At 40.5% G+C, this 18411-nt stretch overlaps 2 protein-coding genes across 2 annotated transcripts; both read left to right on the plus strand.

The window, feature by feature from the left end:
* LOC144643461 (N-acetylated-alpha-linked acidic dipeptidase 2-like) lies at positions 1–7830 on the plus strand. The gene is made up of 5 exons (XM_078502719.1): positions 1–388; positions 1780–1996; positions 2428–2628; positions 4413–4701; positions 6216–7830. The coding sequence occupies exons 1-5, from the start codon at positions 108–110 to the stop codon at positions 7508–7510; spliced, it is 2283 nt and encodes a 760-aa protein (XP_078358845.1). The 5' UTR covers positions 1–107; the 3' UTR covers positions 7511–7830.
* A 2289-nt stretch (positions 7831–10119) lies between these two features.
* On the plus strand, positions 10120–18237 carry LOC144643462 (N-acetylated-alpha-linked acidic dipeptidase 2-like). Its single transcript, XM_078502720.1, has 5 exons — positions 10120–10510; positions 13388–13604; positions 14072–14272; positions 15184–15472; positions 16127–18237. Exons 1-5 carry the CDS (start codon positions 10230–10232, stop codon positions 17434–17436), a joined length of 2298 nt encoding a protein of 765 aa, XP_078358846.1. The 5' UTR covers positions 10120–10229; the 3' UTR covers positions 17437–18237.
* Positions 18238–18411: the final 174 nt, after the last annotated feature.

An 18411-nucleotide genomic window follows, 5' to 3' on the forward strand; every position in this document is an offset into this window, starting at 1 on the left:
GCACTTTTTGTTGACCTAGATCTGTGTCACGCCGATAGAGTTGCTGAAGTGTTCCAGCAACGAACAAGCAGCTTGCATTGAAGAAGAAAGGGCTGAATACATGTAACATGGCATCTGGTGAAACGTTTGATTTAACCACCGAAAAACCTATAAAGCGGCGAACTAATCGATTTTGGTGCCTGCTTGCCCTGGGAATATTTGCTGCTGTCGTTATCTTCTTTGTTGGTTTCGTGATCGGTTATTTTGCGATGAAAGCTCGAACAAGCGAGTCGCCGTCGTCATCCGGTAAGGACGAAACCAAGGGAAAGAACGGCGAATATAACTACAAAAAATACCACGAACAGATGGTTAATTCACTCAGGGCGGAGAGTGTGCAGGCATTTTCCCGGTAAGTTGTAGATATATATAGAGCACTCAGGACGCGTGGCTGTCCATTTGTTCGCATATCAGTGTAATAATGGTATGAAGCGTTAGTAAAGCTCATGCCAGGTAAAGATATCCCACACCAGTCATAAGGACTCAACAAAACTGCGAGCTGAAAAAAAACTACGGATAGTTACTTCAGAAAGGAATCGACGCATCGTCAGTGTCGCACGGCTTTCCATAGATCTTTCTCGACTGATTAGCAATGCGCTTTTCCTTCAATGGAATGTCCTTGGAATGTACAGTGCGTATGCGAAGGGCTGCAAAAATCAGAATTTAAAACGCCAAAATAGATCTAGATAAAAATTAACCGTTCTGAAACGTTATGCAAGACCTATAAGTTTAGAGAAGAAGTTTTGTAGAAAAAGATTTAAGTAAAAAATTGTATTTTTGAATGCTTCAATAGCTTTACATGACCTCTGTGTCGAATTCTCTAGTTTTTGTCAGAGATTAGCATATCTGAAAGATCTAGAGCAAGAGATAGGGGCCGTGTTGCTCTAAGGAACATAAAGACAAGGACAAAGATCATTATTTGTGCACTTATTCCATCAGGCTTACAGGAATATAATACTAAAACTGAGTAAAATAAAAACACTGGTTATATCACAGAAAGATCGGTTCCTTGGTCTCCTTTTTGCCTTCTTGTTTGCTTCGTTTGTTTGTCTGTTTGTTTTTTGCTGTTGGTTTTCATTTTACAGTACCGTGGACTTTTAAACAGCTCGGTGGCCCCCACCATGGGAAATTTGCCTATTTTCTTTCATAAAATACTTTTGTCCAGTTTGGCCCAGAAAGGGTGGGTATTGCAAGAATTGAGTTACAGAATTAGTAAGAAACGCTATCACAGAGAATTATTCAGGACCTCTGTCAAAGAACCCTAACTTCTTCTCTTTGATCGTCCAATACCGTGGACTTTTGAACAGCTCGGGTACCCCCACCGTGGAACAATCTCCTATTTTCTTTTGGTGGGCAGTGCAGGAATTGATTATCAGATAATTAAAAATCCACTCACAGATAATCATTGGACGGCTGTCAAAGAATCCTAGGCTCCTAGCTTCGTAGCTCTTTTTGGTTATAATTATCTGACTGATTGATTGATCCATACTCTTCTTTAGAGCGTCTTAAAACGAACCCAGGGGACGTGTAGGGGTTTAAAATCAGCGATGCTCGTGGCATTCTAGACTTGCTCCAAGTCGACCTCTTACAGCAAGTATAGCGAGCGTATAGCTAGCGAACGAGGGCGCAGTCGCGAGCGAGGTTTTTTAAAAGGCCCAACCAACCAGAAAAAAAAATTAAAGGACTTTGAGAAAGTCTAGTGGAATTCCTTACATTTCTTGATCTTGTCGTATATTTTTCCAGTCATTTCACCAAGCGCCCGCACATCGGTGGCGGAGAACAAAACAAGAAGCTCGGCGAGTACATCCGTGACAAGTGGATCAGCTATAAGTTTGATCACGTGGAGATGGTGCGGTATGACGTCCTTTTATCCATGCCACCAAGGGATAAACCAAACGTCGTCACCATCCTTAATACAACCGACAACAGCGATATCTGGAAAGTAGAGGGGCCAGAAAAGGTAAGTCTCTTCTTGCCTCTTGCATGGCCCATGAATAGAGATAAGGAGAAGTTCCTACAAGTGAAAACACAAGCGGTTCGTAAAATAACGTAGGTAGTTATTTTACTGCTTGTAAACATATGCTGCTGTCACATGCAAGTTTTTAAAGTTCCCTAATTTAAAACTGCGAAACTGTGTCTTGCAGCTGAAAGCCTCGTGTGTAAATGAGCGGATAAAAATGTCACAAAGAGTCAATGAAACAAATGGCGATGAAACGTTTTTATTATTCAAAAACAAACAACAGGTATGATTTTGAGCTAGCAAACGAAGGCACGAACGCACATAAAAAACAAAAAAGGGCAAAGAGTAAAGGACTGAAGGAGGTATGGTTTCATTTTTCTTTGGGATTTTATTCAAAGGGTAGCCTCAAATTGTTTTGTATTTTTGGTAAGATTGCAGAGCCAAGTGAAAACGATTCTCTTGTTTTGCCGCCATTCCTCGGTTACTCTCTACCAGGAGTGGTGCCGGCCGCTGACCTGTTGTATGCAAACTACGGTACCGTGAAGGACTTCCAAGAACTGGATAAAAGAAACTTGAGTTGTACTGGAAAGATTGTGATCATGCGCTATGGAAAAATATTTCGAGGAAATAAGGTAATATTCGAATGTCAACGACTTTTTATAATGAGTTGTTTCTTATCTCTTTTATAAGACCCCTGTCATATCAGTTTTCCGAATACCTGCAGTGTCCAATGCGATCTTAATCATGTAAAGGTGGATAGATTGTGCTAGTTAATTCAGGAAAAGTTGCTTCACAATATACCCGGGCAAAAGTTGCTCTAAAGTTGCTCAAATATCAAAAAGTTGCCAAAAGTTGCTTGCTCGTTTACGTGAATTTTGCGTTTTCTAGAAATTGAAGCGCTTGCAGGTTTACTAAGAGTTGTCCTAGCGTCTATGGCAACCTCAATGGGGTCAATGTCTGAATTATTTCCATTTTCCTCGTCTGAAATTTCGTCTGATTGTGATGCCATAAGTGACTCGCACTTCAGCAAATACCAAGATGGCCGGCGGCGTTGCCGGCGGCAGGCTCTATGTTGCAGCGAAGAACCGCTGGATTTAAGCGCCTGTTAGATAGATAGCCGATCTCCCGATTTCGTGGGCGTAAAGCAAGTGTTATTTTATTGTCATTTTATTATATATCCTTAGTTTTAATAAAATCAGTTTTGATAAAACCAGTTTTAATAAAATCCTTCGAAATAAAACGACCTTTTGTGGTTTGGATGGGTTTTATATCATTTTTTTGCTCAAAAGTTGCCCTAGGTTGCTGGTACTACAAAAAGTTGCTCAAAAGTTGTCGAGCACAATCTATTTATGCCTACTGAAATGCCGTATACCACGGAGTAGCAAGGGGATATAATACACGGCAGGTCACGCGAGACCAACAGTCAATCAGAACAATATTTAAATTAAATGGTATATCAAATGATCTACAATCAGCGACAAGATTAGTTGAGACGCTTTTTAGAAAATGACACTTTACGAGAACCACAGTTTGTACACGTACTGTGGTTTGCGCAGTCTTAAATAATAATAAAAGAAACGTTGTTTGAGAGGGGGAGGGTGGGGAATTTGTCGAAGACACTCGAAAATACTGACTAAAAAAAAATTGTGTCTCATCACTTTTGTCGCCCACGGTATAATAAAATGGTCTCTGTGTAAGTCAGAGAACTTGGTGTCAAATAATGAACATCTATAACATCTTTTAACGTCTGTTGGCTCCTTTGTATTTTTTGCCATTCCTCCTTCAGATACTAATTAAAAATATTATTGAAATGATACTGATTAATAACGATCACGCTCCCAAGAGCATTAAAAAGTCATTGGATTTTAGAGACGTCAGATACGATCTGAGAGGAACCGACATCCTGAAACAGCCAAGGGTCAACACCACCACCTACGGCCTCAAATCGTGGCGTTGCCTAGCGCCAAAGTTGTGGAACTTACTTCCAGATTCGTACAGAACCAACAGATCTTTTAAGGCCTTTAAAAATAGTATAATGAAAATTGACCTTTCGGGCCTTTTAACCTAATTTTAGTAGTATCAACTCATTTATTGTACAGCATATTGTATATATAATAATTACTTTAGATTTTATCTCATCATCCTGACTTATATATTTTTTATTTATTTATTCACTTATTATCATTATTTTTATTTATTTATTTTTTTATTTTTTTTTTTCGTAACTAATTTAGGTGGAATACCTGTAAACTAGCTGGTGTGACATTTCTGCAATGTCACACCTTATTGCTAAGTGTATGACACATTAAACGACTATTGTATTGTATTATTGTATTAATATTGTATAGTAGTCTAACTATGAAGAAAAGTGAAGGCTAACTTGACACAAACAGTTTTATGTATTTCTTGTATCAAGGTTCAAAATGCAGAAGCATGTGGAGCTGCTGGTGTGCTGCTGTACTCTGATCCAGCGGACTACTCCCCAGAAGGCATGAACAACACGTTCCCAAAGACATGGTGGCTGCCAGGGACTGGAACCCAGAGAGGAACCATTGGCAGGACAAATGGCGATCCTTTGACCCCACTCCTCCCGGCCATAGATGGAGTATACAGAATAACTAGAAATGATACCGACGTTTTGCCAACCATTCCCGCGCAGGTGATAACTTATAATGACGTGGTGGAATTTTTGAAACGCCTTAAAGGTAAGCCGACATGCAATTCCTGATCAGCGAAGAACAATTAAAACAATCAATTATATGCTTATAAAAATGGTAGAGTTTATAATTGATCTCGAGGACACATTCAAATCAGGAACTTTTTATACTGAGGTGAATTGTTTTCATCATCATCATCATCATCATCATCATCATCATCATCATCATCATCATCATCATCATCTGTCCTTTTTACGTCCATGGGACGCATTAAACCTCAGAGAAAAGACCAAACCCAAATACTAACCCCTTACGTCCTCGTTTGTGAGAGGTGGGCAACAGTGGAGTAGGAGAATGCCTGTCAGGGTGAAGTAGCGGTGAAGGCCTGGCAGGAAACCTGAACAAACTGGCAAGTTGGGGCTATGGCAAGTCTACAGGGGGCTAGTCACTCCCTTAGACTCAATTTTGGACTACAGAAACCGAATAATTGTTTAGTTGTTCAAAACATAAGCTTGATTTTTACATCTTTTAGCGGGCACTGAGCAGGGTACATGCACCACCTTTGTGTTGCCTTTACGTTACAGACACCGACAATACTGTGCACGAGTTGACTTAGGGCCTGTTTACATGATTCCGGAATGACTTACATTCCGCCGGAACGAGTTCATTCCATCCCCATACATTTCTCTGTATCTGTTTACATGATACCGAGACGAAAGTCTAGTCATTCCGGAATGAGTTCATTCCGGAATGAAAGTTACGTTCTGGAATACAATTTCATTCTGGTATCATGTAAACATAGAACGAATTTCGTTCCGAGATGAAATCGCAACTCATGAAACCGCATACGGACTACACAGTTTGAATTCAGAGCGAAAAAACGTAATAGCACTGATTTACTGTTTAGCCCAAAGAAGTAGCTCTATGGTCAAATTACATGTTTGCGCGAAAAATGCGCCATCTTGTTTTGCTCTCGCGCGAAACTCGCGCCACCTTGTTTTGATCTCGCGCGAAAACGGCGCACGTAAAATTGCCTTTGGCTGAACCGGTCGACTCTGTCATGTAAATGCAGAACGATCTTCATTCCGGAACGAGTTTCGTTCCGGAATGAAAGTCATTCCGGAATCATGTAAACAGGCCCTTATATTGGAAGCAGTGGTACGAGACACGATAACGAGAACGAGCAGGGTACTATTTTTCCGGTGACGTAATGGTCATCTAACCAATCAGAGGAAGGCCTTTCTGTGTCTGAGTCTCAAAGAGTGACAAACGAAATGAGTTCGATGGCTGCTAATGGAACGACAGTTACTAAAATAATTAACAAATTATCATGCATTGAGCCTCGTTATTCATTAATCAGCAATCTTTAAGTTGACTTGAACTCTTCAGCTAACTTTCGAATACTAATAATACTGATTTATTTCATCATTTGTTTTTGTGCCTTCTCTTTGTCTTTATCATTACAAAAAAACACGTTGCACAGCAATACGCATGAGCTGACTATCATTTGCAGGTAACTCAAATCGAGTGTCAATAACTTTTGTTTGCTGTTTCTGTTCCAGGTGATCCAGTACCTCCAGAATGGGTGGGTGGCTTAAACATCGTATACAGGTTTGGACCAGGCTTTAAAGATTCAGACTTAAAAGTCAGACTTGAAGTCAACAACCAGTTCGTCACGAAACCTGCGTTCAACGTGATCGGTACGATCATAGGAAAAGAAGAACCCGACCGCTTGGTGCTCATGGGAAACCACAGAGACGCATGGGTGTTTGGTGGGGTGGATCCATCAAGCGGGACAGCGGTCATGATGGAGGTGACACGTGGTATAGGAGAGCTGCTGGCCAACACTGACTGGCGGCCCAGGAGGACGATCGTGTTTTGTAGTTGGGGTGCTGAGGAGTTCGGTCTTATTGGCTCTTATGAATGGGTTGAAGAAAACAGAAACATGCTCAGGGATCGCGCAGTGATGTATTTGAATGCTGATTCCGCAGTGGCAGGGAACTACAGCTTTGGTGCCAATGGGAATCCTTCCTTGAAGTCACTTGTCTATCAACAGTCCGCGTTCGTGAAGGATCCCAATGCGCATGACAAAGAGGCAAGTCTGTATGACAGCTGGTCGATCAAATATCCATCTTCCTCAGAACCAGGGAAGCCTCACTTCGGAGGTCTCGGCTCCGGTTCCGATTATGCACCATTCAGTCATTTCATCGGAATACCAAGCATTGACATGAGTTATAGATTTAGGAGCTTGGACAGAAGCCTTTACCCTGTTTATCACACAGTACACGACACCTTTTACTGGCAAAAGACCTTCAACGATCCGCATTTCACCACTCACTTGTCCATGTCTCAAATCGGGGCCAGGATTGTTCTTGAGGCTGCTGACACTCGCATTCTTCCTTACAATCTTACTGATTACAAGAAAGCCCTGGAAAGTAGTCTTGCAGCGCTGGATAAACATTATAAGTCGTTACTGTTGCAGGGGAATGTAACTCTGGAGTACTTGGCTCGTGAAATAGAAAACTTTTCAAGAAATGCGGAAGAGTTCGAGAAGAGAAAGGCGGAGGCCAGCGATACCCAAGACTTTGCCAAACTGCGCATGCTCAATGATCAGATGATGTCTATGGAGCGCGCCTTCATTTGGCCGCTTGGACTGCCGGGAAGGAAACTAGTCCGCCACGTGCTGTTCGCGCCTCAAATGCACAACATCTACGGCAGTTCAAGCTTTCCGGGAATCACTGACGCATTGTTCGATATTGAGAAGACCAACAACTGGAAATTGGTCAAGGAACAAGTGTCAATCGCCATAACATGCGTGCGAGAGGCTGGCAAGATATTGGCGGCAGTAGACAAGTAGCTAGAGATTCGTCTCACAAAGGTGTGACAGCGTTGGTGAGATTTGACTAAACAAGTAGCACAAGTTAGCGGTGCTATTTACTGTGGTACATTAGAAACAAACTAGCTTCGGATATTTCCTAATTGAAGTATTGTAGTGCCACCAACTTGTTTTTAATTCAAAGCGAAATTTTGTTTGAAGTTTTAGTATTATGAATGTGCCAACAAGTCAGCTCAAGTTATCTATGCTAGCTTCAGTGTAAACTATCTTTGGGTATTCCGTGGAAAATGTACTGTAGAAGAACAATGTTTATAAATATACCAGCTGTTGTTATTAGCGCCTGTCAATGGTACAAAAGTATACTCAAATATGTTAATTTTCCCTGAACCCCGACAGCCAATGGCTTTTCTTACACAAAATACGTCACATGTAATTGGCCTGATTTACTGAACGGATTGAAATATAGAAAGCAATGCAACACTTTTTTTTGTAAAATCTTTGCAGAAAAGGTAGAACAACAAGCTCTCTTTGTTGCCAATGTGAAACTTATCTTTGCAATGGCAGCAACGATAGTTTTGCGAACAATGTCATATCATTGTCGAGGTAATACGCATCATGTATAAGGTGTTAAATAACCGACTGAAGCCATGCAAAGGCAGGCGTTGATGAAGAGACTGCGCACGAGTATTCGCGTGCTCATTCCTATGAGGCTCAACCCAGACCCCGGGCGCGAGGGTCGAGGGACGTGGGAACTACTTATCGAGCTAAGAGATCAGAAAATCCGCTGGGAAAAATTCCGCTGTGATTTCACTGGGGGTCTTTCCGTTTTTTTGGGGGGTCTGGGGCAAACTACATGGCAGTATAGTACCTGGATACATATGGTAGTGCCTGGATACGGAATGAACGATGTTTTTATTCGTTGATCTAAGTTTTTTTTAACTAATGGCTTTCTTGGGCACTTTTCCATATGCTACTAAGCAGAAAATAACCTTTTTTCTTTCCCTCTTTGTGGGGACTTTAAGGAACCTTCCAGATTTCCACATTTAACATTTAACTGCAGAAAACCAGGTTTTCTGGGGTCTTTTTCTGTTGGACGCAAAAAATGGCCTCCTATCTAAAGAGACCCCGTCGTGCTGGTGTGTTTCCATATTCATGTCCCCGTATGTGCAACGATGAACGCAATATAGCCCAAACAAAACAATAGGGAGTCTTTGGGTAACAGTTCTCTGCTATGTCACTGCGTTTCGCCGCAGAGAAAACGTTTATGTTCTAATAAGCAGAAAAACAACCGACACAGTGGTGTAGAAAGGACACGACCAGTTGTTTATTGGAGACGAGAAATGATAAGGCTTACATACAAACAAAAACATAGTTAGTGGCTAAGCAAGTCAATGAACAAGAGAAAATTACTTGGACACCGAGGAAAAGAAGCTAAATGGAAACAAAATACTAGAAAAAATTATACTCGGCAATATGCGCGCGAAAAACTGGTTGTGTCGAGTGACTTACGCAAGAGGCGACAAGGGTTTAGTACCATAGTGTGAGAGACGTCCCTTGAGGAAGCAGATTGTTCAACTATTTTCGAAATTTAATTAATGGAGAACGTTGTTATCTTCACCTAAAATGTTCTAGAGTTCTCGAATTGTTGACCTTAAATTAAAGGAGCTACGTCCAGGGGGATGTTTTAGATTCTTGGTCTAAACTGTTCTGAAATTAGTAGTGGCAACTAAAAGGGGAAGTATTACGGGGATTTTGTGTAACTTCAAAAGTTAAAAAACATTTCAGTGTCAATGGAAACTTTAAATAATGGTCCAGGTTCGTTATAAATTACCACTTGAAACTGTCGAAGAGTGTCTCTGGCCATGGGTGGACAGGGTCGAAATGAATTTAAACTTGAAATATTCCGGCGGAAGTTTTAAGTTCTCGCCAAGTTCTCTCACTTTTTGCCAAAATACGCTATAGACGATCATGATTTGCTCCTTTATTTTTTCAAGAATTCGGTTGATATCCTCCTCTTCGTGTTCTATGATTATTTTCTAAACAAGTTAAGGTAATTACACCACAGTTTCGACGAAAAACAATCAAAATCCAACATTATCTATCTAAAGGAAGAAATGTCCTTAACTTGCAGATAGAAATCAAACTACGGCTATAAATTTTGATTTCTTTTTGAAGACCCGCGGGAAAAACTTAAAACGTTTAAGCTCAATTTTTCAAATTGCAATCTATTTCCACTCCATCTGAACCATCTGCAGCCAAAGCTGTTTTTAACAGTATCAGTGCTGTAATATAGTAATTGTTATTAAAAATGGACCGTTATTTGTAGGTTTTCTCACGACACAAATATATATTTTGGTTGTTCAAAAAGTCTGTTAGAATCGGTGACAAAGTCCCTTTAAGTGTCATATAAACTTAAAAATAATGAAAAAAATACAATCTTGGACAATTGAGATGAAAAATTAAGATCACCCTTAACCATTTCAATGATGACGCTTTTTGGTTTTAGCCCGAATTTATCGACGATTCGGGGGGAGGGGGTGGAGGTCATTTCTCTCTAAGACGGAACTTGCTCAATAGTGCGTGAAAGTCCACTGTATGCATAATAAAGCCCTCGCATTGTTTCAGCCTAACAACAGTTCGCACTGAATGTTGACTTGTAGGTCTGAGTCACGGTAAAGAGTTGCTCAAGTGTTAGCTACGAGCAAGCAGTTTAAAGAAGTAGCGGCTGGGTTATTGTAACATGGCATCTGGTGAAACGTTTGATTTAACCACCGATAAACCTATAAAGCGGCGGACTAATCGATTTTGGTGCCTGCTTTCCCTGGGAATATTTGCTGCTGTCGTGATCTTTTTTGTTGGTTTCGTGATCGGTTATTTTGCGATGAAAGCTCGAACAAGCGAGTCGCCGTCGTCATCCGGTAAGGACGAAACCGAGGGAAAGAACGGCGAACATAACTACAAAAAATACCACGCACAGATGGTTAATTCACTCAGGGCGGAAAGTGTGGAGGCATTCTCTCGGTAAGTTGTAGATAAAGTACTCAGGGCGCGTGGATTGTACTGTCGTGAATTGTAATAAACGTCGTGAATTGTAATACCTGTCGTAAATTGTAATAACAGTTGTCGTGATTTGTAATAGCTGTCGTAAATTGTAATAACAGTTGTCGTAAATTGTAATAATGCACCTATCGCAAATTGTAATAACATGCTGTCGTAATTTGTAATACGCCGAGCTGTCGTAAATTTAATAGCACATTGCCGTTTTTGTAATAACCAGTATTATCATATATTATTTTGCCATTTAACTCTGGAAATCGTTTATCTATTAATTGCAAGCATTTCACAGGAGGAGTAGTAAGAGGTTCCGGTATTCTTTTTAATAAAAATGTGCATTAGAGTGATTTCATTTAACCCGTGAAACACTATCTACCAGTCAGTGCGCAATAGTCATAAAAAGAAAAAATGGAATAAGTGTCTAATAGTATCAAAAAGTGTAATAACTAACGGGTTTAGTGAAATCACTCTATTTTGATTAAAGGAACTATCATGGATTTAGCCAAAATTAGGCATCGGAAATGACCACCAAGTTCGGTAAAATATAACAATAGCCCCTAAAACAGTGAAGGAACATTTCAATAATGTAATCAATAATCTTGTAATCCCCGGTTCAAGACCTGCCTCTGCCACTAGCTGGATTTTTTTTCGGTTGTCCCGAGTTCAAATCCTCGACCACGCTTGTATATAGCCAACTGTCTGCCCCCTGCCAGTTGGATTTTTAACCTTGTTATTTTATTTAAAAATATTTTTTCCAATGTTTCAGTGGCATGCCTGTAAACTAGCTATCTGAAATAAAGTGAACCATATAAACTATATTTTTTTTTTTTTATTTTAGAAAAAAGGGGAGTAAGTACTGTGATATGGTTTTTTGAAATTTATTGGGCTGCACAGTTTTCAATAACGCCTGGGAGACAAATTTGGTTCAATGCAGAAGTATTTTTCATTTGATCAAGGAGTTCTTTGCAAAATGAAAGTTTCATAGCAAGTAGCAAACTTAAAAAATAAACTTAACTCAGCCGTGACACAGTTCCTTTAAAGAAGGTAATATTTAAAATAAAACCCATTATCCACCTTAAGAAATAAAGACCAGTGACTTAAGGGACCGACTAGAGAAATAAATAACTTTCGTTTCCCTTTATGTGCTTTGCTGCAAATTTGTTCCAGTGAGAAGATTAATAATGTTGGATAGCCCTCAAGACGATATCAAGCAGTAAAATAAATTTATGCCACGCGTTCTTTAACTGTTATTCCTTATAGATAACGAAAATGAGATTTCTCAATGATTTTTTTCCTAATTCTTATTTCAGGGCTGTAACTAGCAAGAGGCAAGACGAGGCACTTGCCTTGTCTAAATTTTTACCCAAAATTAAAAACAAAATATTTTTCTCAAGAAATAACTCATGAAAAATGTCTCTGAAAGAGATTCATAGCCTCTAGATTTCAAATTTTCTGGAGGGCATGCCCCACAAACCCACTAGCAAGATCTTGCCTCGTTTATGCATGTGACGCATTTTATAGAATTATTACAAAACACGGCAATTTGTTATTACAATTTACGACAGCTCAGAGTATTACAAATTACGGCAGTGTGTTATTACAATTTGCGATAGGTGCATTATTACAATTTACGACAACTGTTATTACAATTTACGACAGCTATTACAAATCACGACAACTGTTATTACAATTTACGACAGGTATTACAATTCACGACGTTATTACAATTCACGACAGTACAGTGGATGCCCATTTGTTCGCATGTCAGTGCAATACGTGAGACATAGTGTGATTTATAAGTACAATCGCAAGCTAACACCAGGTGAAGAAAACCGACCATTGTTCAGGAGACATTAAAATTACGTGCTAAAACAAAACTTCGGGTAGTTACTTCGGAAAGGAATCGACGCATCGTTAGTGTCGCACGGATTTCCATATATTTTTGCGACTGATGCTAAAGCGCTTTTCCTTCAATGGAGTGTCCTTGGAATGTACGGTACATTTGCGAAGGACTGCAAAAATCACAATTTAAAACGCCAAAATAGATTAAACTATCTTTCTGTGAAGTTATGCAAGACCTTTTAGACGTTTTCTAGAAAAAAACTTTAAGTATCAAACTGTGATTTATGCAGTTTGTATGCTTGCTGCACATGACCTCTGTGTCACATCACTAAAAAGAATTTTGTCAGAGATTAGCATATCCGAAAGATCTCGAGTAGGGGCCTTGTTGCTATAAGAAATGTAGAGACAAAGAAAAATATCTTTTTAATCAATCAGGCTTACAGGAATACAATACTAAAATTGTGTAAAACAACAACACTGGTGATAAGTTCCGTGGTCTTCTCTCAATTAATTTTGCCTTTTTTGTTTGCTTTGTTTGTTTGTCTGTTTTTTTTGTTGTTTTTTATTTTGCTTTTGGTTTTTTTTTTACAGTACCGTGAACTTTTAAACAGCTCGGTTGCCCCCACCGTGGAAAATTTGCCTATTTTCTTTCGTAAATACTTATGTTCAGGTTTGGCCCAGAAAGGTGGTATTGAGTACTACATAATTAAAGATACGCTATCACAGAGAAGCATTCGATCTCTGTCAAAGAACCCTAACTTGTTCTCTTCGACCTATCGATTGATTGATTGACTGTCCGACTGACTGACTGATTAATTGATTGGTGGCATGCTCGATCACCAGCACCTGGAAAAATTGTCCATATCAGTTCCCCACAGAACTTAGAAAGACCACATATCTGAGAGCGTGTTGAAACAATCCCAGGGGAAGTGTACGGGGATTATAATCATTGATGCTCGTGACATTCCTTACACTTCTTGATCATGTCGTATATTTTTCCAGTCATTTCACCAAGCGCCCGCACATCGGTGGTGGAGAACAAAACAAGAAGCTCGGCGAGTACATCCGTGACAAGTGGATCAGCTATAAGTTTGATCACGTTGAGATGGTGCGGTATGACGTTCTGTTATCCATGCCACCAAGGAATAAACCGAACGTCGTCACCATCCTTAACACAACCGACAACAGCTCTCTCTGGAATGTAGAGGGACCAGAAAAGGTAAGTCTTTTGTTGCCGCTTGCGCGGCCCATGAGTAGAATTCTAATTGACAACCATAAGCTTGTACGGTATTATTCGATTTTGAAGCAAAAACACAATCGGTTCGTAAAATAACGCTAATAGTTATTTTACTGTTTGTAAACATATGCTCCTGCCATATACAGCATTTAAACTTTCGTATAAGCTAAACGAAACTAAGTCTTGCAACTGAGAGCCTCGTACGTTTACAAACGAGCGAATATAAATTGTTACGAAGCGTCAAAAAAACAAAAGGCGATAGAACGTGTTTTTTAAAAAAAAAAAAAACAACAGATAATTGCAGAACAAACAATGCAAACTAAGGCATGAACGCACATCAAAACAAAAGAGGCCAAAGAGTAAAGGACTTAAGAACATTTAGTTTCATTTTTCCTTGGGTTTTTATTCAAAGGATAGGCTCAACTTGATTGTTTTGTATTTTTGGTAAGATTGCAGAGCCAAGTGAGAACGATTCTCTTGTTTTGCCGCCATTCCTCAGCTACTCTCCGCCAGGAGTGGTGCCGGCCGCTGACCTGTTGTATGCAAACTACGGTACCGTGAAAGACTTCCAAGAACTGGATACAAGGAACTTGAGTTGTACTGGAAAGATTGTGATCATGCGTTATGGAAAAATATTTCGAGGAAATAAGGTAATATTCGATTGTTAGTCATTTAACTTGGTTCAAATCTCTTTGGGGTTTTAGACCCCTGTCATATCAGTAATTAAAATACTTGCAGTCTTAACGAGGTTGTCTCAAATACAATCAAATTAAAAGGTGGATAGATTGGAAACAGAAAGTCACAAGACTCCCAAAGTAAGCCTCCCCTACCTTCTAGCCAATAGCCAATTAGAACAATCTTATAAATAGCATATGAAATATTCTATACACCTTGTTCATAATTGGCTGATTGTTTGGCTAGGTTTTCTAAAACTTCCATGATATCACATTAACCAGAGACTTGAATAATCTATATTTCTTTAAAATATTTTTCGTGCATTGTATTAATGGCTGCAAAGAGATTGCTTATACAGATTTGCTACATTTTCTACATTTCATTTTGTTTTCTTTGTATCAAGTCTCTCATGGGAATCAATTGCAACAGACTGAGGAATATTCCAAAATTTGCATTTTCCGTTGGAAAGCCTCGGAGCCATGTTACACACATGTTAGAATTTTGATATCTCGAACGTGGGCTATTAAATAACAAGAGTGAGTGAATGATATCAAGTTTAAGTCCATATTCTTGTTTCTTGAAGCCCACGGTTCTAAGACTTCTAAGTTTTACAATTTTGGCAAAGCATTTGTTCATAGAGCGAGGCTTGGATTACCATCACTGTTGATCTGTTTCACATTCACTTTAAGACGAGTGATGACACTTATTTCTTACATCTTGGTGGATTTACGTTTGTTATATTGCGAGCTAGATTGCGTTTGTTTTAACGAGGTTTTCGTTACACCGGAGTTCGATATGTAGGGGTTCTGTTCTGTTTTCTTCTAAGAAAACAACGTAACAGCTAATTTAAAAGTAGCACACTCATTTATGCATTTCTTGTATCAAGGTTCAAAATGCAGAAGCATGCGGAGCTGCTGGCGTGCTGCTGTACTCCGATCCAGCGGACTACTCCCCAGAAGGCATGAACAACACGTTCCCAAAGACATGGTGGCTGCCAGGGACTGGTACCCAGAGAGGAAACATTTGGATGTCAGATGGCGATCCTTTGACCCCACTCCTCCCCTCCATAGATGGAGTATACAGAATAACTAGAAACGATACCGACGTTTTGCCGAATATTCCGGCGCAGGTGATAACTTATGACGACGCTGTGGAATTCCTGAAACGCCTTAAAGGTGAGGTGACGTGTTCTTCGTGTAGGTTTCGTTCTTGATATCCTACATATTACAGTTAATCCTGTCATTGACCTAATGACCGTTGGACGATGTTGACCTGGTCGAGGTTGAGGCTGAGCCCCATGGGGGGTTGGGGGTCGGGAGGGTAAAAGCAGTTCAAAGTACGACCCTTGATATAGTGTGTGGGTCATTGTGCAATTTATTTGCTTTGGTGTTTCTGGTCGTGTTGGTGTCTCGCAGACTTTCCACGTAGTATCGGCCTTACTGTATTCTTTGTTAGGTGCTGTGTTTGTGCCATATTGGCACAATATTGTGTAAGATATTGTGTACCGTGCAGGCACAGTCTCCGTCAGTCTTGCTTCCGATTTTTCTTGGAAGATCGATGAGGACACTGCTCGCAGGGTAGGTATTGTGTTAAAACACTGGAAAGCGAGTTACCATTTTTAACAAGAGCACACAGCTACACATTACCATAGTAATTATTATTTATAGCAAAATCACCCTTACTAATGTACAAGAGTATGTATTAATATTTCTTTGTAAGGCAAGAGTAAAGATTGTTGTTGTTACTGATGACGTGCCTGCTCCCGGCCAATGAAAAGGAAGTAAAAAATATATGTATGATAATAACTTTTTTTCCTGTTTTTGTTCCAGGCGATCAGGTACCTACAGAATGGGCAGGTGACTTAAACATCGTATACAGGTTTGGACCAGGCTTCAAAGATTCAGATTTAAAAGTCAGACTTGAAGTCAACAACCAGTTCGTTACGAAACCTGTATTTAACGTGATTGGTACGATCATAGGAAAAGAAGAACCCGACCGCTTGGTGCTCATGGGAAACCACAGAGACGCATGGGTGTTTGGTGGGGTGGATCCATCAAGCGGGACAGCGGTCATGATGGAGGTGTCACGTGGTATAGGAGAACTGCTGACCAACACTGACTGGCGACCCAGAAGGACGATTGTGTTTTGTAGTTGGGCAGCTGAGGAGTCCGGTCTTATTGGATCTTATGAATGGGTTGAAGAAAACAGAAACATGCTCAGGGATCGCGCAGTGATGTATTTGAATGCTGATTCCGCAGTGGCAGGGAACTACAGCTTTGGTGCCAATGGGAATCCTTCCTTGAAGTCACTTGTCTATCAACAGTCCGCGTTCGTGAAGGATCCCAATGCGCATGACAAAGAGGCAAGTCTGTATGACAGCTGGTCGATCAAATATCCATCTTCCTCAGAACCTGGAAGGCCTCATTACGGAAATCTGGGTGCGGGATCCGATTACGTACCATTCAGCCATTTCATCGGAGTACCAAGCATTGACATGAGTTATAGATTTAAGAGTTTGGGTAGAAGTCTTTACCCTGTTTATCATACAGTACATGACACCTTTTACTGGCAAAAGACCTTTAACGACCCGCATTTCACCACTCACTTGTCCATGTCTCAAATCGGGGCCAGGATTGTTCTCGAGGCTGCTGACACTCGCATACTTCCTTACAATCTCACGGATTACAAGCAAGCCCTGAAAATTAGCTTCACGGCGCTGGAGAAACAATTCAAGTCGTTACTTCTGCAAGGAAATGTAACTCTGGAGTACTTAGCTCGTGAAATAGAAAATTTTTCAAGAAACGCAGACAACTTCGAGAAGAGAAAGACCGAGGCCAGCGACACCCAAGACTTTGCCAAACTGCGCATGCTCAATGATCAGATGATGACTATGGAGCGCGCCTTCATTTGGCCGTTTGGACTGCCGGGAACGGTGGCAAGGAAACTAGTCCGTCACGTGCTGTTCGCGCCTCGATTGCACAACAACTACGGCAGTGCAACCTTCCCGGGAATCACTGACGCGTTGTTCGATATCGAGAAAACCAACAACTGGAAAGTGGTCAAGGAACAAGTGTCTATCGCCATAACATGCGTACGAGAGGCTGGCAAGATTTTGGCGGCAGTAGACAAGTCTGAATAGACTGAGATGCGTGCCACACACTGTCAGGTGTATATATACTGGCGAGATTTGACTGTACAAGTAGCACATGTTAGTTTAGCTGTGGTGATAAACTACAAAACAGAGTAGCTTTGGGTATTTCGTAAAGAGACTGTACTGTGTTGCAACCTAGTTGTTTAAACTGAAAGTGACATTTCGCTTGAAATCAAATCAATTGATACTGTGACAGGCTCCTGATTGATATGAATCATTTGATGTACCAACTTAGTGCCTTCTAGTCAATGGTACGGAAGTATTTTCACTGAGCTTTCCTAAAAAGACACAATTGGGTTCATTTGTAAGGGATTGAACCCCCCCCCCCCCCCAGATAGCGTGCGAACACTTGCTCCTCTCCCTGTACCTGCGTAGGCCATTTCTAGCCTTTTAGGTTGTTGTCAGTATGTGTGCGCTTTTCTCCGAAACGTAGCATCACGCTGTGGTTGTTCTTTTACAAACCTAACAAAATGTTTCCAAGGTGGTGTTTTCATGCTTATCACAATGGTATATAGCCTCCCACGCAGTCGTTTTTAGGAGCGATCGTGTTTCACTTGGGGAGGAGTGAAACACGATCGCTCCTAAAAACGACGGAAGGATGATGAAGAAGGACGGCAAGTTTTAGTGTTTGTTCATTTAGCTATGCGTAGAGTGCATAAAGTTAATGTGATAAGTTCTGTGATCTTAGTTATTACGTTGTGCGGGGAACCTTTAGTATGGGTTTCCCGAGCTAAGTGGTTATTTTGACACGTTAATAAAGTTTCTATCTATTTGTCTATTTGAAAAGAACTTCGGAAACTTCATTTTCCAATGTAAACTAACCGAAAAGAAACCTTAAATTAAGGTTAACTCATGTACGCGGAAATATTTACTATGTCTCTAATTCCTCGCGAAGCGAGGCCGAAGGCCGAGCGTAGCGGGGTGTATAATTTTGTCCCTCAAAGGGCTCAGGCGGGATGAAAG

The sequence above is a fragment of the Oculina patagonica genome, chromosome 2 (genome assembly GCF_052425735.1).
Source record: "Oculina patagonica isolate OP01 chromosome 2, crgOcupat, whole genome shotgun sequence".
Classification (NCBI taxonomy): Eukaryota; Metazoa; Cnidaria; class Anthozoa; order Scleractinia; family Oculinidae; genus Oculina; species Oculina patagonica.

Bases quoted from the DNA above. Each gene is read 5' to 3' on its own strand.
- LOC144643461 (XM_078502719.1), top strand. From the start codon at position 108: ATGGCATCTGGTGAAACGTTTGATTTAACCACCGAAAAACCTATAAAG. The intron at 1,997-2,427 runs GTAAGTCTCTTC...ATTTTTGGTAAG, and splicing joins AAGTAGAGGGGCCAGAAAAG to ATTGCAGAGCCAAGTGAAAA. The intron at 2,629-4,412 runs GTAATATTCGAA...TCTTGTATCAAG, and splicing joins AAATATTTCGAGGAAATAAG to GTTCAAAATGCAGAAGCATG.
- LOC144643462 (XM_078502720.1), top strand. From the start codon at position 10,230: ATGGCATCTGGTGAAACGTTTGATTTAACCACCGATAAACCTATAAAG. The intron at 14,273-15,183 runs GTAATATTCGAT...TCTTGTATCAAG, and splicing joins AAATATTTCGAGGAAATAAG to GTTCAAAATGCAGAAGCATG. The intron at 15,473-16,126 runs GTGAGGTGACGT...TTTTTGTTCCAG, and splicing joins ATTCCTGAAACGCCTTAAAG to GCGATCAGGTACCTACAGAA.